Here is an 18483-nt window from a genome sequence, read left to right as displayed (position 1 = left end):
CCACTCTCTCCAAACCATGCATAATTTTATAGACCTTTATCGTGTCTCCCCTCAGCCGCCTTCTTTCCAAGCTAAACAGCCCTAAGCGTCTTAACCGCTCCCCATAGGAGCTCTAGTTCCCTAATCATTTTGGTTGCTCTTTTCTGCACCTTCTCAAGCTCTGTAATATCCTTTTTTAGGTGTGGTGACCAGAACTGTACACAGTATTCCAAGTGTGGTCTCACCATAGATTTGTACAAGGGCAGTATGATATCAGCAGTTTTATTCTCTATTCATCGTCTAATTATAGCACACTGGGTTGACATCTTTATTGAGCTATCCACTACCACCCCAAGATCCCTTTCTTGGTCTGTCGCTGCCAGCACAGATCCCATCAGTGTATATGTGAAGTTGGGATTTTTTGCCCCAATATGCATCACTTTACACTTACATTGAATCTCATTTGCCATTTTAATGCCCATTCTTCCAGTATGCAGAGATCCTTCTGGAGCTCTTCACAGTCCGGTTTTGTTTTAACCACCCTAAATAATTTGATGTCATCTGCAAACTTGGCTACTTCACTGTTTAACCCCAACTCCAGGTCATTGATGAACAGGTTGAAAAGCACCGGTCCCAACACAGATCCCTGAGGCACCCCACTGCTCATATCCTGCCATTGTGAGAACTGACCATTGATTCCTACTCTCTGCTTCCTATTTTTCAGCCAGCTCTCAATCCATAAGAGGATTTGTCCTCTTATCCCGTGACTATGAAGTTTTCTTAGCAGTCTTTGGTGGGAGACTTTGTCAAAAGCTTTTTGGAAATCCAAATACACAATATCCACAGGCTCATTCCTGTCCACATGTTATTGACACTTTCAAAAAACTCTAATAGGTTAGTGAGACAGGACCTACCCTTACAGAAGCCATGTTGGGTTTTGCCCAGCAGACCTTGCCCTTCTATATGCTTGACAATTCTATCTTTAATAATGCTTTCCACTAATTTACCCGGAACAGACATTAAGCTAACTGGCCTGTAATTTCCTGGGTCCCTCCTGGGACCTTTTTTATAAATGGGTGTCACATTGGCCATTCTCCAGTCCTCTGGTACAGAGGCTGATTGAAGGGACATATTACATATCTTTGTTAGAAGTTCAGCAATTTCCCATTTGAGTTCTTGAAGAACTCTAGGATGAATACCATCTGGTCCCTGTGACTTGTTAGTTTGCAGTTTGTCTAGATGTTCTAGGACTTCCTGCCTTGTTACCACTATTTGCTTCAGTTCCTCATTTTCCCCTCTCCAAAATCTCTGTTCAGGAGAAGGAATCTGCCCTGTATCTTCAACAGTGAAGACAGATGAGAAGAATTCATTTAGTTTTTCAGCAATCGCTTTATCCTCCCTTAGAGTTCCTTTACTCCCATTGTCATCCAATGGTCCAATCACTTCCCTAGCTGGTTTCCTACTCCTAATAAAGAATTTCTTATTGTTTGTTTTGATGTGTTTAGCAATATGCCCCTCAAAATCTTTTTTTGCATCTCTAATTATTTGCTTGCATTTCCTTTGTGCAAGTTTGTGTTTGCTTCTGTTCGCCTCGTTTGGGCAAACCTTCCAGTCTCTGAAGGAAGACTTTCTCTAATTGCTTCCTTCACCTTACCTGTTAGCCATGGTGGTGACCTCTTGGATTTATTACTACCTTTCCTGACCTGCAGTATACAAGCTAGCTGAGCCTCTAGTAATGTGGACTTGAGTAACCCCCAAGCCTTTTTAAGAGATTTAACCCTCCTAACTGTTCCTTTCAACTTCCTCTTTACCAGTTCTCTCATTTTAGAGAAGTTCCCCTTTTAAAGTCAAAGGTAATTGTGTGAGATTTCCCAGTCACTTTCCCACTTACATATAAATTAAATTTGATGCCATTGTGATCACTATTGCCAACTGGCTCAACTACATCCACATCCCGCACTAAATCACTGGCAGCACCACAGAGTATTAAATCCAGGATCGCCTCCCCTCTGGTTGGGTCTATGACCAACTGTTCGAGGGCACAGTCATTTAGGATGTCTAAAATTTTTATCTCTTTGGCTTGACTGGAGCATACATTTATCCAATCAATGTGAGGGAAGTCTCCCATTATTACTACTTCATTACCTTTACATGCTTCCCTAATTTCATTCTCCATCTCAAGATCACCCTGAGCTATTTGGTCAGGGGGCCGATAGAACATCCCCAGTACTAATCTCCTTTGGGGCCCAAAATCATCACCCATAAGGATTCTGTGGACAAGTCTGCCCTTTTTATGGTCTCTAGCTTATTAGACACTATGCCTTCCTTGATATACATAGCAACACCCCCTCCAATACGCCCTTCCCTGTCATTTCTATACAGTTTGTAACCAGAGATGACTGTATCCCACTGGTTCTCTCCCCTCCACCAGGTTTCTGTAATGCTCACTATATCTATGTTTTCCCTTAAAACCATGCACTCTAGTGGCTATCCATCATTTTTTCCCCATTCCCTTTCAAGTCCAAGTAATTCCCATGTGGGCAATCTGAAGCAATTTTCCCTTTGTCCATGTGCACTGAGTTTACCCGAACCGGATGCTTCTCAGCTCCTGTCGGCTTTCCCCCCAGGTTCAGTTTAAAAACTGCTCTGCCACCTTTTTTATATTACGCGCCAGCAGTCTGGTTCCATCCTGGTTCAAGTGGAGCCCATCCCTTTTGTATAGGCCCGGCTTGTCCCAAAATGTTGCCCAGTTCCTTACAAATCTAAAGCCCTCTTCCCTGCACCACCGTCTCATCCACTCATTGAGACTCACCAACTGTCCCTGCCTAACTGGTCCTGCACGTGGAACAGGTAGCATTACTGAGATAGCTACCTTGGAGGTCCTGGCTTTTAGTCTCTTGCCTAGCAACCTAAATTTGGATTCCAAGACCTCCGGACTACATTTCCCCATGTCGTTGGTGCCAACATGCACCACAACCACTGGCTCCTCACCAGCACTACCTACCAGACTACCTATATGACGGGTAATGTCCGCAACCTTCGCACCAGGCAGGCAAGTCACCATGCGGTCCATGCACCCACCAGAAACCCAGCTATCTACATTTCTAAGGATTGAATCCCCCACTACAAGAAGCTCCCCTCCCCTCTGAGGCATATCCTCGGTACGAGAGGATATCTGTTCATCCACCAAGGAAGCGGTCCCTTCTAAGGTACCACATTCCCCTACCTCAGTGAGATGGCCTCCTTCCCCAAGGGCTCCATCATCCGTGACTGGCAGGTTGCCATCACCTTGGGACTGAGATGTGACTATTTCATCCCCGGAGTCCTTAGTCACCTCTCTCTCTGCCTGCCTCAGCTCCTCCAGTTGAGCTACCTTGACCTCGAGGAAGTGAACTCGCTTCCTGAGAGCCAAGAGCTCCCTGCACCGAGCGCACACCCATGACCTGTCCAGCAGGCAAATAATCATACATGTGACACTCCATGCAGCACACTGGATAGCCCCCGGACCCCTGCTGGCTTTCTACCTTCATAACTGGTATTTTATTAATTAATTTATTATTATATTATTCTTTGGTGTTGTAACCCTGCCCTTTACTCTCTTGCACTCTTCCTATACCAAATAAGAACTGAGTGCCGAAGTTCCCTGCCCTGCAGCTATCTGCTGCTAATTCACATAGATATACAAGTTGCTCGGTATTCCAACCGGATGGAGAGAGTTACTCTGCTAAGATAAAAAGATTTTATACTCATCTACAGATCCCCAGTCACGATCCACAGGCTAAGAGCCACAGGGCAAGAGCAGGAGCCTTGGAATTTAAATGCACACAGCCCCCACCCCTCAGACACAAGCTCCAATCACAACAACCCCACTTAACAAGGGAACAATCAAGCTTTCAGGCAGCAATCGACCTTAATCACCCCCCCTGGCACAACAATCACAACCCTCTCCCAGCAAACCTCAATTTAATTCTCAGTTTAGTTAGGCTTCCCAGCATTTTAAAAAAGGCAAAGTTTAAACTCACCCCTGCCTGTAGTCCCCAGCTCAGCTCAGGGGGCGCTGGGGTTGAGTTTGTGGAACCAAGGGGGCGGTGGCCTGAAAAATTTGGGAACCACTGGTATAGACTGATCTCATCAGATTTCAGAAGCTAAGCAGGTCTGCCCTGGTTAGTATTTGGATGGGAGACCACCAAGGAAGTCCAGGGTTGCTATGCCAAGGAAGGCACTGACCAACCACATCTGTTAGTCTCTTGCCTTGAAAACCCCATAAGGGTTCCCTGTAAGTCGGCTGGGACTTGACAGCACTTTACACACAGGGGATTCAAAGCCAAATATGGAAGGTATCCCTTCAGCCATTTCCCACACTCGCTTCTTTCCATCCCTGATCACAGGCAGGATTCTATGTCTGGACTTCAGCCCAGTCATGATCATTTTGGCCATCCAAATATCCGCACTCCTGACGGAAGGGGATCTTGGACAGCAGCAGCTGACCCCGTTCCTTTTCTTCTCCCTCTCGGCAGGACCCCAACGCGTTCCCCATGCCCACCTTCCAAGACCTGGCTGGATTCTGGGATCTCCTGCAGCTCTCTATTGAGGACGTCAGCATGAAGTTTGCGGAACTTCACCAGCTCAAAGCCAACGGGTGGAAACCCCTCGAGCCCAAGGTAATGGCGGAAAGGTGGTAAGCACAGAATGGAAAGCAAAGCTGGTTCTCTGGCCAGGAGAATCTAAGCAGGCCCTGGAGGCATCACAAAGAGTAGGGCTCCTATTTACCGGAAGTGCTTGGCTCTCTCCCAACCATCAGTGTGGCATGAGAGGGGGACCGTCCCTCCTTCCCCGGGCCCTTGGACCAAGCTAGCAGCATCCCAGGCCCAGGGCATGATGGGTATATCTTCCTTGGGACAACAGAGTACCTCAAAGTGGGGGATGGGGAGGCAGGGTGCTCACAGCCCATAGTATAAGCAGGGCTGAGTGTACCGGAGGCCAAGAATCTGTAAAATTCTGCACTTGAGCAAAATTGCATGATTTATTATGACGGAGGAGCGAGGAGCCGTATACATCACCGAAGCCCCCACCACCACCACCACAAAACCCCTCTATCTTCCTTGAGGACTAGAAACATGCTCTCCTTTTGCTTTTTTATGTATGTTGAGTGCCCTTTTTTCCCTATATGCCCTTTGAATCACGGCATAGACCAAATGCTGATTATAAAATTAGCAACCTCTTGCACACGCCAGCAGTCTGCTGCTGCCTACCTATTCTCCTTTAGAAATGGGAAAGATGTAGGGTTAAGGTTGAAAGACATGTCAGATCACACTTCGATGAATCCTGTTACTAGGGTTGCCAACCTCCAGGTACTAGCTGGAGATCTCCTGCTATTACAACTGATCTCCAGCCGATAGAGATCAGTTCACCTGGAGAAAATGGCCGCTTTGGCAACTGGACTCTATATCATTGAAGTCCCCCCCTCCCCAAACCCCCCTCCGCAGGCTCCGCCCCTAAAATCTCCCTCCGGTTTCTAAGAGGGACCTGGCAACCCTACCTGTTACCCTCCAAGTTGGGAAATACCTGGAGATTTGGGGGGTGGAGTCTGAGGAGGGTGGGGCTTAGGGAGAGGAGGGACTTCAATGCCATAGAGTCCAGTTGCCAAAGCAGCCATTTTCTCCAGGGGAACTGATCTCTATCAGCTGGAGATCAGTTGTAATAGCAGGAGATCTCCAGCTAGTACCTGTAGGCTAATAGAAAAAGGAGACACCACTGTACTGATACTAAATGGTTAGGAAATTAGCACGGAGCGACACAACAATATAGTTACAAAGTGCAAAAAAGTTTTATTAAGAAAGCTACAAGTAGTAAGCAACATCAATACAAAAACAAATTGTCCAACATGATCCTATATCTACAAAGTCCAATAGTCACTGATGGGGGGGGGGGGAGAGAAAGTGTCTAGTCCTTATGAAGAGAAGCTACAAAGGATATGAGATGAAATTCCTGAAGGTGGATTGCAGGAAAAGGGAAGCTGAGCAAGATTTGACCGGTGCACAGAATAAGTAATTTCTCCTGAGGAGACTTGATTATGCAACCAAAGGAGTCTGCATAGCAGATGCTCACAAAGTCCTTTTCACGGCTGTATCCATAACTGCTTCTCAGGGCAATCCTAGGCAGAGTTCGACCCTTCTAAGCCCATTGACTTCAGAGGATTTTAGAAGAGTATAACTCTGCTGAGGATGGCGCCGGCGGACATCTCCTCCCATCCAGACCCTGGGCCTTCATATGTCCCATATTGGATCCAGAATTTGGGGGAAGCAAGTCCTGTGGGAAAGTCATTTTGGGTGTCTTTAATCTTGAGATGATGAGAGGGAGGGCAACTTGGCCATCTTCTGGGCATGGAGTAGGGGTCACTGGGGTGTGGGGGGGGGAGGTAGTTGTGAATTTCCTGCATTGTGCAGGGTGTTGGACTAGATGACCCTGGTGGTCCCTTCCAACTCTATGATTCCAAGATATTTATTTGCTTCATTTATGCCCCGTCTTTCTCCCAAGAGGGAACCCAAAGCTGATATGCGTAACTTTCTAGCTATGCGTAACTTTCTAGGGTTGGACTAGATGACCCTGGTGGTCCCTTCCAACTCTATGATTCTAAGATTCTATGAAAAAGGCAGGGAATGTGAACAGAGAATTCCACTGTGCTTAGATGAAACCAATGCACCGTTTGGGCAGGGACCTCTTTGCCAGTGTTGGGACCCCAGCAAATGCTGCCCATGCCACCACCTCTCTGTTGACATCTCCGGAGATCACAAGCAGCAACGGTTTCACAGCCACAAGGCGGCCTGCTTCCTTGGCCCAGCCGGCTACAGCGCTGCTCGGCGCGCATAAAAGAGGGACGAGGGATTCAGATAGAGAGATCACAGCTCTTTTTTTTTCTCTCTGTCTCCCTCTCCCTGCCTCTTTCTGCTGATCGAGAGCTATGTTGCTAGTCCAGGCAGAAATAATTGGGTGTTTTTAATGAATCTTTGTTCTTCTTCTTTGTTTTTTTCGGAGGGTTTTTTTTTTAACATGAACTCCTAGCTGAGCAACAAAGCTTCCTTTTTTTCCCCACTGAATTGAGAGGGAGGGTGGCTTCCATCTTGGCTGAGGAGCTGTTTCAATTTTCTTTTTTTAACGCTCCTTTTCTCTCCGTCTGCAGATCCTGGCCCACACCCACACACAGCTGTGCATGCTCCCTGTGAAACTGACATTCAGGACTGCAGCTGGCGCCTGTAGTCATCCAGGCTGCTTGCTAGACGTGCCCCGTTCTTTAGGCAGGGGGAGCATCAAGACCCAACTAGCATCACTTTACCTCTGCCAAACAAAAAGACCCTCTCCAGAGGATCCTTGGCTCGCTCTGTGCACCCCAGCTTCCTCTGCCCCTCATTAGCTGTTTCACACCCCGAATCTGATGTTTCTCAAGAGCTTGCAAAACACTGAAAACCAAATCTGCAGATGGTGAACACAGGAAGCTGAAAAAACACCCAAAAAAGGTGGGGGGGATCCTGATGGAACTCAACCAAAATGCTGATTACAAACCAAAGAGGTTGAGCTGAAAAATGCTAAAATTACAAATATATAAATTTTAATAAGGTGCACATATAGATTAAAAGCATAAAACTCCTAGTAAAGACAAAAACTAACACATTCAGTATATACAAACATGTACAACTGCGATGTTCAATCTTTCATTCACCAATATGAGATCCCAAAAGGACCAGACGCATTTCGGCCTGGAAAGGCCTTCCTCAGTGGTCAGTATAAAATTATAACTTATCACACATCCTAATAATACAGTCATAACATAATGGGCAGTAAGAAATATCTAAAAGCCCTTCTAGTACAGTGAAGCTCCCTGTAAATTTCTTTACTTCTTATATGTTAAAACCTGGCTTTGCTGTCTCACCTTCTGTTGTCTCACCTTCTGTTGTCTCTTAAGGATGTGGCTACATCAAGCAGTGTATTAGTTCAACACAGGAAGCTGCCTTGTACAGAACTGAATTAGAGACCCTCGGTCCATCCCAGTCAGTACTGTCGACTCAGACTGGCAGCAGCTCTCCAAGGTCACAGGCAGAGGTCTTTCATTTCACCAACTCACCCGATCCCTTTTTAAACTGGAGATGCCAGGGATTGAACCCAGGCCCTTCTGCGTTTAATAATAATAATGGTGGGGGAGTCAGGTACTAAATGCGCAAGGCAAACAATTCATCGACTGCTACCCAACCTATGGTATGAAATTATATTCAAGACTCACAATGTGTTCTCGTGTTCGTATATATGAAAATCAACTCAGTAGTAACAATTCAATAGTGCAGTATAAAAGAAAGAAAAAACAATATAGCCTCCATTTATTTTGTATTTAGTCTGGATTAAAAGGTGTTAATTTGTAAGACTGTATAAGCATCATACTGAATCAGACCCTTGGTCCATCAAAGTCAGTACTAAGTATCTACTCAGACTGGCAGCGGCTCTCCAGGGTCTCCAGGGTCTCAGGCAGAGGTCTTTCACATCAGCTACCTGCCTAGTCCCTTTTAACTGGAGATGCCGGGGATTGAACCTGGGACCTTCTGCATGCCAAGCAGATGCTCTACCACTGAGCCATGGCCCCTCCCCTGGGTACATATGTAATATGTACCTTTGTTACTATTGAATTGATTTTCATATATACAAATATGTGAACACGTGAGTCCTGAATATAATTTCATACCATAAGTTGGGTACCGGTTGATTAATTGTTTGCCTTCTGCGTTTAAAGCAGATGCTCTATTGCTGAGCCCACGGCCCCTCTTGGTAAGGAGCAGTTTGGCATCTCACTAAGAACTCAGAAAGGGCCCTGAGTTTGCTCACACTCACAGATATATGCCGCATGCACATGCATGTCCGAGTGGGGGAGTGTGGGCAAGTATGGGATGTGCATACCCATGCAGGCTGGAACGCATGGAATTCGCACACCCAGACCGTTACACCTTTCACACCTTTGCTCAGATTTTCCTGGGCAACTTTTCCTACTCAGACCTGCACACTCATGCCAAGAAATGCCCACACTCATGTGCAATTGTAAATTCATACAGAGATGTAGACTCACACTCATGCTCTTCTTCAGATGTCACACCTTTTGGCGCACGGATCGGTCCACGTATTGGAATAGATCCTGTGATCATCAGTGCAAGGAAAGGGGAATGATGGAAAAGGCAGGAAAGGCAATTTCATCCCCTTCCCCACTGCAGCCCCCCCCCCCAGATCCATGTAGCTTTTAGTCCCCATGGGCCCTACAACCTGTGGAATCCTTTTCCAAGGTCAGATGGGAGTTCTAGGGAGAGAGGGTGGGGAAATGAGAAAGATCAGTGATAGTACTTTCCCCTATCAGAACATAGGATCCAGCCTGTTCATTTTGGGAATGGACAGTCATACCTGCAGATTTGCATGGAGACATGGAGGCACATGAAAGCATGTTCATGGGCATGTTCACTGGGCAGAAACCTATGCTGTTTGAAGTGTCTTTCTATATCCCCCCAGGAATGCTGGAAATTATATTTTAGCGACGGTGGGGCTAAAATATTGTCGAAGGCTTTCACGGTCAGAGTTCATTGGTTCTTGTAGGTTATCCGGGCTGTGTAACCGTGGTCTTGGAATTTTCTTTCCTGACGTTTCGCCAGCAACTGTGGCAGGCATCTTCAGAGTAGTAACACTGAAGGACAGTGTCTCTCAGTGTCAAGGGTGTAGAAAGAGTAATATATAGTCAGAAAGGGGTTGGGTTTGAGCTGAGTATTGTCCTGCAAAAGTATTGTCCTGTAAGTATCAAGATAATGTGCTAATGAGGGTATGGTATGTTAATATGGAACCATTGTATCCTGAAGTGATCTGTTAATGTGTGTAATCCAAAACTAATCTGTATGGCTATTGTTGAATGTTGTCTTTGTCTGGAGGTGTTTCAGGGCAGGAAGCCAAGCCTTATTCATTCTTAAACTCTCCTCTTTTCTGTTAAAGTTGTGCTGATGTTTGTGAATTTCAATGGCTTCTCTGTGCAATCTGACAAAATAGTTGGTAGAATTGTCCAGTCTTTCAGTGTCTTGGAATAAGACCCTGTGTCCTGTTTGTGTCAGTCCATGTTCAGCCACTGCTGATTTCTCAGGTTGGCCAAGTCTGCAGTATCTTTCATGTTCTTTTATCCTTGTTTGTATGCTGCGTTTTGTGGTCCCGATGTAAACTTCTCCACAGCTGCAAGGTATACGATATACTCCTGCAGAGGTGAGGGGGTCTCTTTTGTCTTTTGCTGATCGTAGCATTTGTTGTATTTTCTTGGTGGGTTTAAACACTGTTTGTAGGTTATGTTTTTTCAAAAGTTTCTCCATCCTATCAGTGACTCCTTTAATAAATGGCAAGAATACCTTTCCTATGGGAGACTGTTTTTCTTGAGTTTTCTGATTTTTGTTTGGTTCAATGGCCCTTCTGATTTCATTCTTGGAGTAGCCGTTTGCTAGCAGTGCGTGATTTAGATGGTTAGTTTCTTCCTTGAGAAACTGTGGTTCACAGATCCGTCTTGCACGGTCCATTAATGTTTTGATTATTCCTCTTTTCTGTCGGGGGTGGTGGTTGGAGTTTTTGTGTAAGTAGCGATCTGTGTGAGTTGGTTTCCGGTAGACCTTGTGACCTAACTGAAGGTTTGATTTACGGATGACAAGGGTATCAAGAAATGGGAGTTTACCCTCAATTTCCTTTTCCATGGTAAACTGAATGTTTGGATGGATATTATTAAGATGGTTTAGAAAGTCCATTAATTTTTCTTCACCATGGCTCCAAATGGTAAATGTATCATCTACGAACCTGAACCAGACTGTAGGTTTGTAAGGTGCTGATTCTAATGCTGTCTTTTCAAAATATTCCATGTAAAAGTTTGCTATTACTGGACTGAGTGGACTTCCCATAGCTACTCCATCAATCTGTTCATAAAATTCTTGATCCCATAGGAAATAACTTGTTGTCAAACAATGGTGAAATAAGGCTGTTATATCTTCTGGAAAAATCTGGTTAATCAATGAGATTGTGTCTTTAACTGGAACCTTGGTAAAGAGGGATACAACATCAAAACTGATTAATATATCCTTTGGATTGAGTCTTAACGGACTGATTTTGTTGATGAAGTGAGTTGAATCTTTGATGTAAGAAGTGGTTTTTCCAATGTGGTCCTGTAGGAGGGTGGTCAAATATTTAGCTAATTCGTATGTTGGGGAACCAATGGCACTCACGATGGGTCGGAGTGGAACGGAATCCTTATGAATTTTAGGTAGTCCATATAATCGTGGTGGTTGTGCTTCAGTCTTGCATAGTTTTCTGTGTGTGTCGGGATGAAGAGTGGAATTCTTGATCAGAATGCTAGTTTTCCTGGTAATTTTGCAAGTTGGATCTCGTTTTAGTTTTTTGTATGTGGCAGGGTCCAGAAGTTCCTCAATCTTCTTTTTGTATTCTTCTGTTTTCATGATCACTGTGGCATTGCCTTTGTCAGCTGGTAGAATAATGATTTCTGGATCTGCATTGAGGGTCTTGATGGCGTTTCTCTCCTTGCGTGTTATATTGCTGGTAGGGGGCTTTGCTTTTCGTAGAATTCTTGCTGTCTCTCCTCTTATAAGAGGAGAGACAGCAAGAATTCTACGAAAAGCAAAGCCCCCTACCAGCAATATAACACGCAAGGAGAGAAACGCCATCAAGACCCTCAATGCAGATCCAGAAATCATTATTCTACCAGCTGACAAAGGCAATGCCACAGTGATCATGAAAACAGAAGAATACAAAAAGAAGATTGAGGAACTTCTGGACCCTGCCACATACAAAAAACTAAAACGAGATCCAACTTGCAAAATTACCAGGAAAACTAGCATTCTGATCAAGAATTCCACTCTTCATCCCGACACACACAGAAAACTATGCAAGACTGAAGCACAACCACCACGATTATATGGACTACCTAAAATTCATAAGGATTCCGTTCCACTCCGACCCATCGTGAGTGCCATTGGTTCCCCAACATACGAATTAGCTAAATATTTGACCACCCTCCTACAGGACCACATTGGAAAAACCACTTCTTACATCAAAGATTCAACTCACTTCATCAACAAAATCAGTCCGTTAAGACTCAATCCAAAGGATATATTAATCAGTTTTGATGTTGTATCCCTCTTTACCAAGGTTCCAGTTAAAGACACAATCTCATTGATTAACCAGATTTTTCCAGAAGATATAACAGCCTTATTTCACCATTGTTTGACAACAAGTTATTTCCTATGGGATCAAGAATTTTATGAACAGATTGATGGAGTAGCTATGGGAAGTCCACTCAGTCCAGTAATAGCAAACTTTTACATGGAATATTTTGAAAAGACAGCATTAGAATCAGCACCTTACAAACCTACAGTCTGGTTCAGGTTCGTAGATGATACATTTACCATTTGGAGCCATGGTGAAGAAAAATTAATGGACTTTCTAAACCATCTTAATAATATCCATCCAAACATTCAGTTTACCATGGAAAAGGAAATTGAGGGTAAACTCCCATTTCTTGATACCCTTGTCATCCGTAAATCAAACCTTCAGTTAGGTCACAAGGTCTACCGGAAACCAACTCACACAGATCGCTACTTACACAAAAACTCCAACCACCACCCCCGACAGAAAAGAGGAATAATCAAAACATTAATGGACCGTGCAAGACGGATCTGTGAACCACAGTTTCTCAAGGAAGAAACTAACCATCTAAATCACGCACTGCTAGCAAACGGCTACTCCAAGAATGAAATCAGAAGGGCCATTGAACCAAACAAAAATCAGAAAACTCAAGAAAAACAGTCTCCCATAGGAAAGGTATTCTTGCCATTTATTAAAGGAGTCACTGATAGGATGGAGAAACTTTTGAAAAAACATAACCTACAAACAGTGTTTAAACCCACCAAGAAAATACAACAAATGCTACGATCAGCAAAAGACAAAAGAGACCCCCTCACCTCTGCAGGAGTATATCGTATACCTTGCAGCTGTGGAGAAGTTTACATCGGGACCACAAAACGCAGCATACAAACAAGGATAAAAGAACATGAAAGATACTGCAGACTTGGCCAACCTGAGAAATCAGCAGTGGCTGAACATGGACTGACACAAACAGGACACAGGGTCTTATTCCAAGACACTGAAAGACTGGACAATTCTACCAACTATTTTGTCAGATTGCACAGAGAAGCCATTGAAATTCACAAACATCAGCACAACTTTAACAGAAAAGAGGAGAGTTTAAGAATGAATAAGGCTTGGCTTCCTGCCCTGAAACACCTCCAGACAAAGACAACATTCAACAATAGCCATACAGATTAGTTTTGGATTACACACATTAACAGATCACTTCAGGATACAATGGTTCCATATTAACATACCATACCCTCATTAGCACATTATCTTGATACTTACAGGACAATACTTTTGCAGGACAATACTCAGCTCAAACCCAACCCCTTTCTGACTATATATTACTCTTTCTACACCCTTGACACTGAGAGACACTGTCCTTCAGTGTTACTACTCTGAAGATGCCTGCCACAGTTGCTGGCGAAACGTCAGGAAAGAAAATTCCAAGACCACGGTTACACAGCCCGGATAACCTACAAGAACCGGTGGGGCTAAAGATTGCTCTCAACACCCTCCCCAGACTATAGTTCCCAAGATGCGTTGTGGGATGCTATGCCAATTAGGTTGGCGTGCAACTAAATGAATACAGCTCTGTATATGCAAGGTACATCAACACCACCATTGTCCCGCATGTACAGAATTGTACAGCATCACTGCCACCAGGAAGTCCCCCGAGACCTCTTACCGCTCCCAGATGACAGGGCCCTTGCTCTACAAGCTGGAACGTGTCCAGAGGAGGGCAACAAAAGATGGTGAGGGGTCTGGAGACCAAGCCCTATGAGGAAAGGTTGAAGGAACTAGGTATGTTTAGCTTGAAGAGGAGAAGACTGAGAGGGGATATGATAACCATCTTCAAGTACTTGAAGGGCTGTCACATAGAGGAGGGTGCCGAGTTGTTTTCTGTTGCCCCAGAATGTCGGACCAGAACCAACGGGTTAAAATTAAATCAAAAGAGTTTCCGTCTAGACATTAGGAAGAATTTTCTAACAGAGCGGTTCCTCAGTGGAACAGGCTTCCTCGGGAGGTGGTGAGCTCTCCTTCCCTGGAGGTTTTTAAGCAGAGGCTAGATGGCCACCTGTCGGCAATGCTGATTCTATGACCTTAGGCAGATGATGAGAGAGATGGCATCTTGGCCATCTTCTGGGCATGGAGTAGGGGTCACTGGGGGTGTGTGGGGGAGGAGGTAGTTGTGAATTTCCTGCACTGTGCAGGGGGTTGGACAAGATGACCCTGGTGGTCCCTTCCCACTCTTCTACGATTCTACTAAATGTCTTCTCTGCATCCATTGGCAGGAGGAGAAGAAGGTGCCTCCGCCGATACCAAAGAAGCCACCACGTTCCCGGCTGCACCCGGTGAAGGACCGCTCCCTGGACTCCGTGGACCGGCAACGGCAGGAGGCCCGCAAGCGGCTCCTGGCCGCCAAGCGGGCCGCCTCTTTCCGCCAGAGCTCCGCCACCGAGAGTGCCGACAGCATTGAGATCTACATCCCGGAGGCCCAGACCAGACTGTGAGGGCAGGGAGGGGGGGAGGGGGGCAGCTTTTCTCGCCCGCCCGTCCATGCAGAATGCACAGCACACTGTGATCTGCGGGGTGTTGCCCCACCATCGCTCTGGGAGGGCAACGCTTGGCCCCATCACGGTCTCTAAACTTTTTTTTTTTTAAAGACACTCCTGTAATCCTTGGCCCCATCACACTCGAGAGACAGGAATCAGGGTTCTGGCCCCTTCATTCCTCACTCTAATTAGGACTTGGCGGTGACCAGCTTTTACCGATCACTTTCCTCTGGTCTACCCTTTTGCTCCGTCGTCCCCCTTATTACAGCCTTGCCTCTTTGATGGGCTTTCTTTCCCCGTCCCCCTTTTATCCACCCTCTTGACATGAGCTATTCTCACTGTCCTGCAGGTTCGGGGCCTCCATCGACAACCCTGTCACTCTGCATCCCATGGGTTCTAGGCCCGTCAATATTTATACATAAATATAAATATAAATATATATATATATATATGTACTTCTATAAATATAACCGAAAGGGCAGAGACTGCCCAAGACCACAGCTGTGTTTCTGATGGCGAGAGCCTTCTCGTCTCCTCAGGAGACCCCGACCCCTCTCACGTCAGCAGTCCGATTCCTCATGCCACACGCACAAAACATACAAAGATCACTCGCATACACACCCAAACTCCTCTTGGATCAAGCATGGAGATGAAGGACAGCCACCATGTCCAACCACCTCAGAATGCTGGTAAAAGGGCCTACAGGTGAACAAGCGTGGCTGGTTCTTACATTATGAAGTCATCGTTGACTTTCGAGGGAGGTGGGTTTTGGCTTGCCAGATTGGTTTTCTTGAGGAGCAGCGCATACAACGTCCTGAGTCTTGGGGAGGCGATGGTCCTGTTGAGAGAGTCTAAAGCAGGGTTGGCCTTTTGAGTCCAGACGATGAAGGTACGTCTCAAATGACCAATGGGCTCGTTGAACAGCACCAGCAGGGGCATATTTACCAAGACTGAAGAAGTCATAATTCTACTCTACTCAGCACTGATTTGGAGTCATATGCTCCGTTCTGGATGGCAAAAACCAAAATAGGGATTCAGAAGAGAGATGCAAGGATGGGAGAGTATCTTCTGGAAGACACAGTGTCGTCCCCCCCCCCAAAAAAAAAGGCTAAAGGAGCCACGTACATTCAGCCTAGACCAATGGCTTTCTACCACCAGGGAATGTGCCACATTGTTGTCCACGATGGAGCTCCTGCACACTGTAAGGGATTCTAAGGAAAGCTCTAGGGTATATGTTCAGCAAACACAGGTCATCGGCCAGTCCGGTCGGGCCTCCCCATCGTCCAGTGTGAACTGACACCATATCCTAGAACATATCTAAGATTCCCTCGATATTTCACACCTGCAGAGGGAAATGGTTCACAGTGAACAAGCTGTCTACCACTTGCTGTCTTCTCATCGAGGAACTCCAGGGTTCTCCGAAAGCCACTGGTACTGACGAATGAGGAGAAAGAGAACTGGCCTTTTTCAGAGATTTTAAAAGAGTGTGTGAAGGGGAAAGAAGCAGTTGTTCGCTGCCGAGGCCAGGAACGAGAGGAAACTAACCGCAAGAACGAGCTGCAGAGGAAGGTTTACAGAACCTCATTCCACAGAGCTTTTCAAGAAAAGAAGTAGAAGGCCTCCATCTGGTGTATTTCTCATATCACGGGGCTGATTCTTGCGAGAGAAGCATTGTTGGTGCTTCCTGGTGGTTCCTTTCCACACTACTACAGGAATGTCGGAATGTAGAAACCACGTGGAGAAAATTGCAGGAGCCAAATCAGGAGAGATGGCATAGGCATGGAGCTCTCCGGTTGGCATACCTTTGTGAGGTTATCCCATTTTTTTCAAACCCATGAGATAATTTAGACTGAGATACTGTAGTTTGCTCAAGGCTACCCAGTGAGTTTTATGGTTGAGCAAGTACTTGAACCCAGGTCTTCCTGGCCCTGGTCCAACACGCTGCCCGTTGTTATCACACAGGTTCTCAGTGAGCCCACCACTCCAATGAGTCTGTTTTGCCCTACTGTAAGAATTAGCTCACGTTCGGGGTTGTACTAGATGGCCAACTGGGCGCCTTCCAACTCTTTGGATGGTTCCAGTATGCTACACGGTGTAGTGTGTTTAATATATGTCAAGATTGCGACTGCTACACCACTTTCCAAAACCGTCCCAAAGAAGTTCGAAGGAGGAAGTAACAATTTGATAAATCTACCTAGGTGGCCGTTTTCAAGTCTGGTACCCAATGGCACAATACACTGAGAGAAGAAGAAAAAACTCATGTTGATAATTTCACAATGTAAATGGAGGGTTCACTCGAAAGCACATTTTTCTCCCCCTCCCTCCTAACATTTTTGGTTACATTCTCCTGAAAAGTCAGGGAAATAGAGGGGATCTGAGGAGACCTCTTGGTCTGGTTCCATTTGGGAATGACCTGGGCCTCAGTCGTTTTCAGTTGGGTTTCTTGTATTAAATTATGTGTGGAACAGAAGATGCCTGTCAGAGGGAGATGCTCTGCCAAATGCCATCCATTTAGGCAGCTCAAAATGCCTTCATTGCATTAACAGGGTGCCGTGTAGTGACTACAACAATGGGCTTGGATCCTGCAGATCCATCTACCTGCAGGAAAGAAGAATGCACCTCCACTGGTAGGATGAATCCACAGCATCCTATACCCCAAGATCCACTTGAGGCAGGGTTGGAAATAGGAAGTAGATTCGACTGGGCTCAATGGACCAGTAGCCTGACTCAGGTTAGTAGTTTCAGGGGCATTGTGGTTTGGGGCCACGCTGGTTCATTTCTCTAGTAGAAGTACTTTCCTCCAGAGGAAGGAGATTTCCCCAACCCAAGATGCTTAGGAGCACATCTTGTGCTGCAGGACTTCTCCTTCCACCAGCACTCAGCCAGCAGAATGGATCTGTGGGTTCCAACCTTCTATCTGCAAAAGTTAGGATCACCAGTTTTTAATTGGGTGCCTCTAGCGGTCCCTGCAATATCAGTTTGACTTGCAGCAACGTTATTGGCCTCCATGTCATGAAAAACATCAGCTGCCCAGTTCCACACATTAAGCTTCTATTGAAGGGACAGGACTTTTTTTTTCTCCAGACCAGTTGGCAACCCCATCCAAAGAACAGGAAAAAAAATCTCCAGGTGAGACAAGGCTGTATGCCTGCCAGGAATCTATGGAGGAGTGGAAAAAGGAAAGAGAGTCATATTGTACCAAAACAGGTCTGACTGAAAAAAGATAAGATTAAAAATACCTGGTGAGGCCTGGGGAAATCTCAGAAGCCAAAGGGCGGGGGGGACTGGGTAAAGTTTCCAGCAACTTCTGAAGCATCTCTCTGCCACATTCCTTGTCCCTCTCATCTGTAGCCAATTCAGAATAAATCAGAAAAGATTGCAGAATAAATTATGCAAAGAAATGGTGCCAACGTGCTTAGCGTGCATAACATTTGCAGGTCACAGACTTCAACTCTCGGTGCAGAATTTGAAGGGGCGGGATTACTTGCAGAGTACAAACGGCCTTCAGTTGCAGGGTTGAATATACAGCCAACGTTTCATCTAGGCTATAAGCCACAAGGGGCTGATCCTGAAGGGATTCCCGTTGTGCCCCAGAATATCCCACAGTTTCAAAAAAATTATGCATTATTATCACTTTCTTCCTTAATTTCTTCCTTCCCAGTATTTGCTAAGCCCTTCTCTCATTTTACATCTCAGTTGCTGACTCGGGAGCAGTCCATGGCCTCTGGAAGTATTGTGTGCAGTTCTGAAGGCCTCA

The 18483-nt window shown here is 45.6% G+C and overlaps 1 protein-coding gene across 1 annotated transcript in view; it reads left to right on the top strand.

Moving 5' to 3' along the window:
- DLGAP3 (DLG associated protein 3) overlaps window positions 1–14684 on the top strand; it is a 63508-nt gene extending 48824 nt beyond the window's left edge. The window contains exons 9-10 of the mRNA XM_056847160.1: window positions 4497–4640; window positions 14466–14684. Coding sequence (XP_056703138.1) covers window positions 4497–4640; window positions 14466–14684 — 363 coding nt within the window. The remainder of the gene's footprint in view (window positions 1–4496; window positions 4641–14465) is intronic.
- Window positions 14685–18483: the final 3799 nt, after the last annotated feature.

Source organism: Euleptes europaea, chromosome 3, assembly GCF_029931775.1.
Source record: "Euleptes europaea isolate rEulEur1 chromosome 3, rEulEur1.hap1, whole genome shotgun sequence".
Taxonomy (NCBI): domain Eukaryota; kingdom Metazoa; phylum Chordata; class Lepidosauria; order Squamata; family Sphaerodactylidae; genus Euleptes; species Euleptes europaea.
Note: the sequence above shows the minus strand (reverse complement) of the source record. Positions and strands in the feature narration are given on the sequence as shown.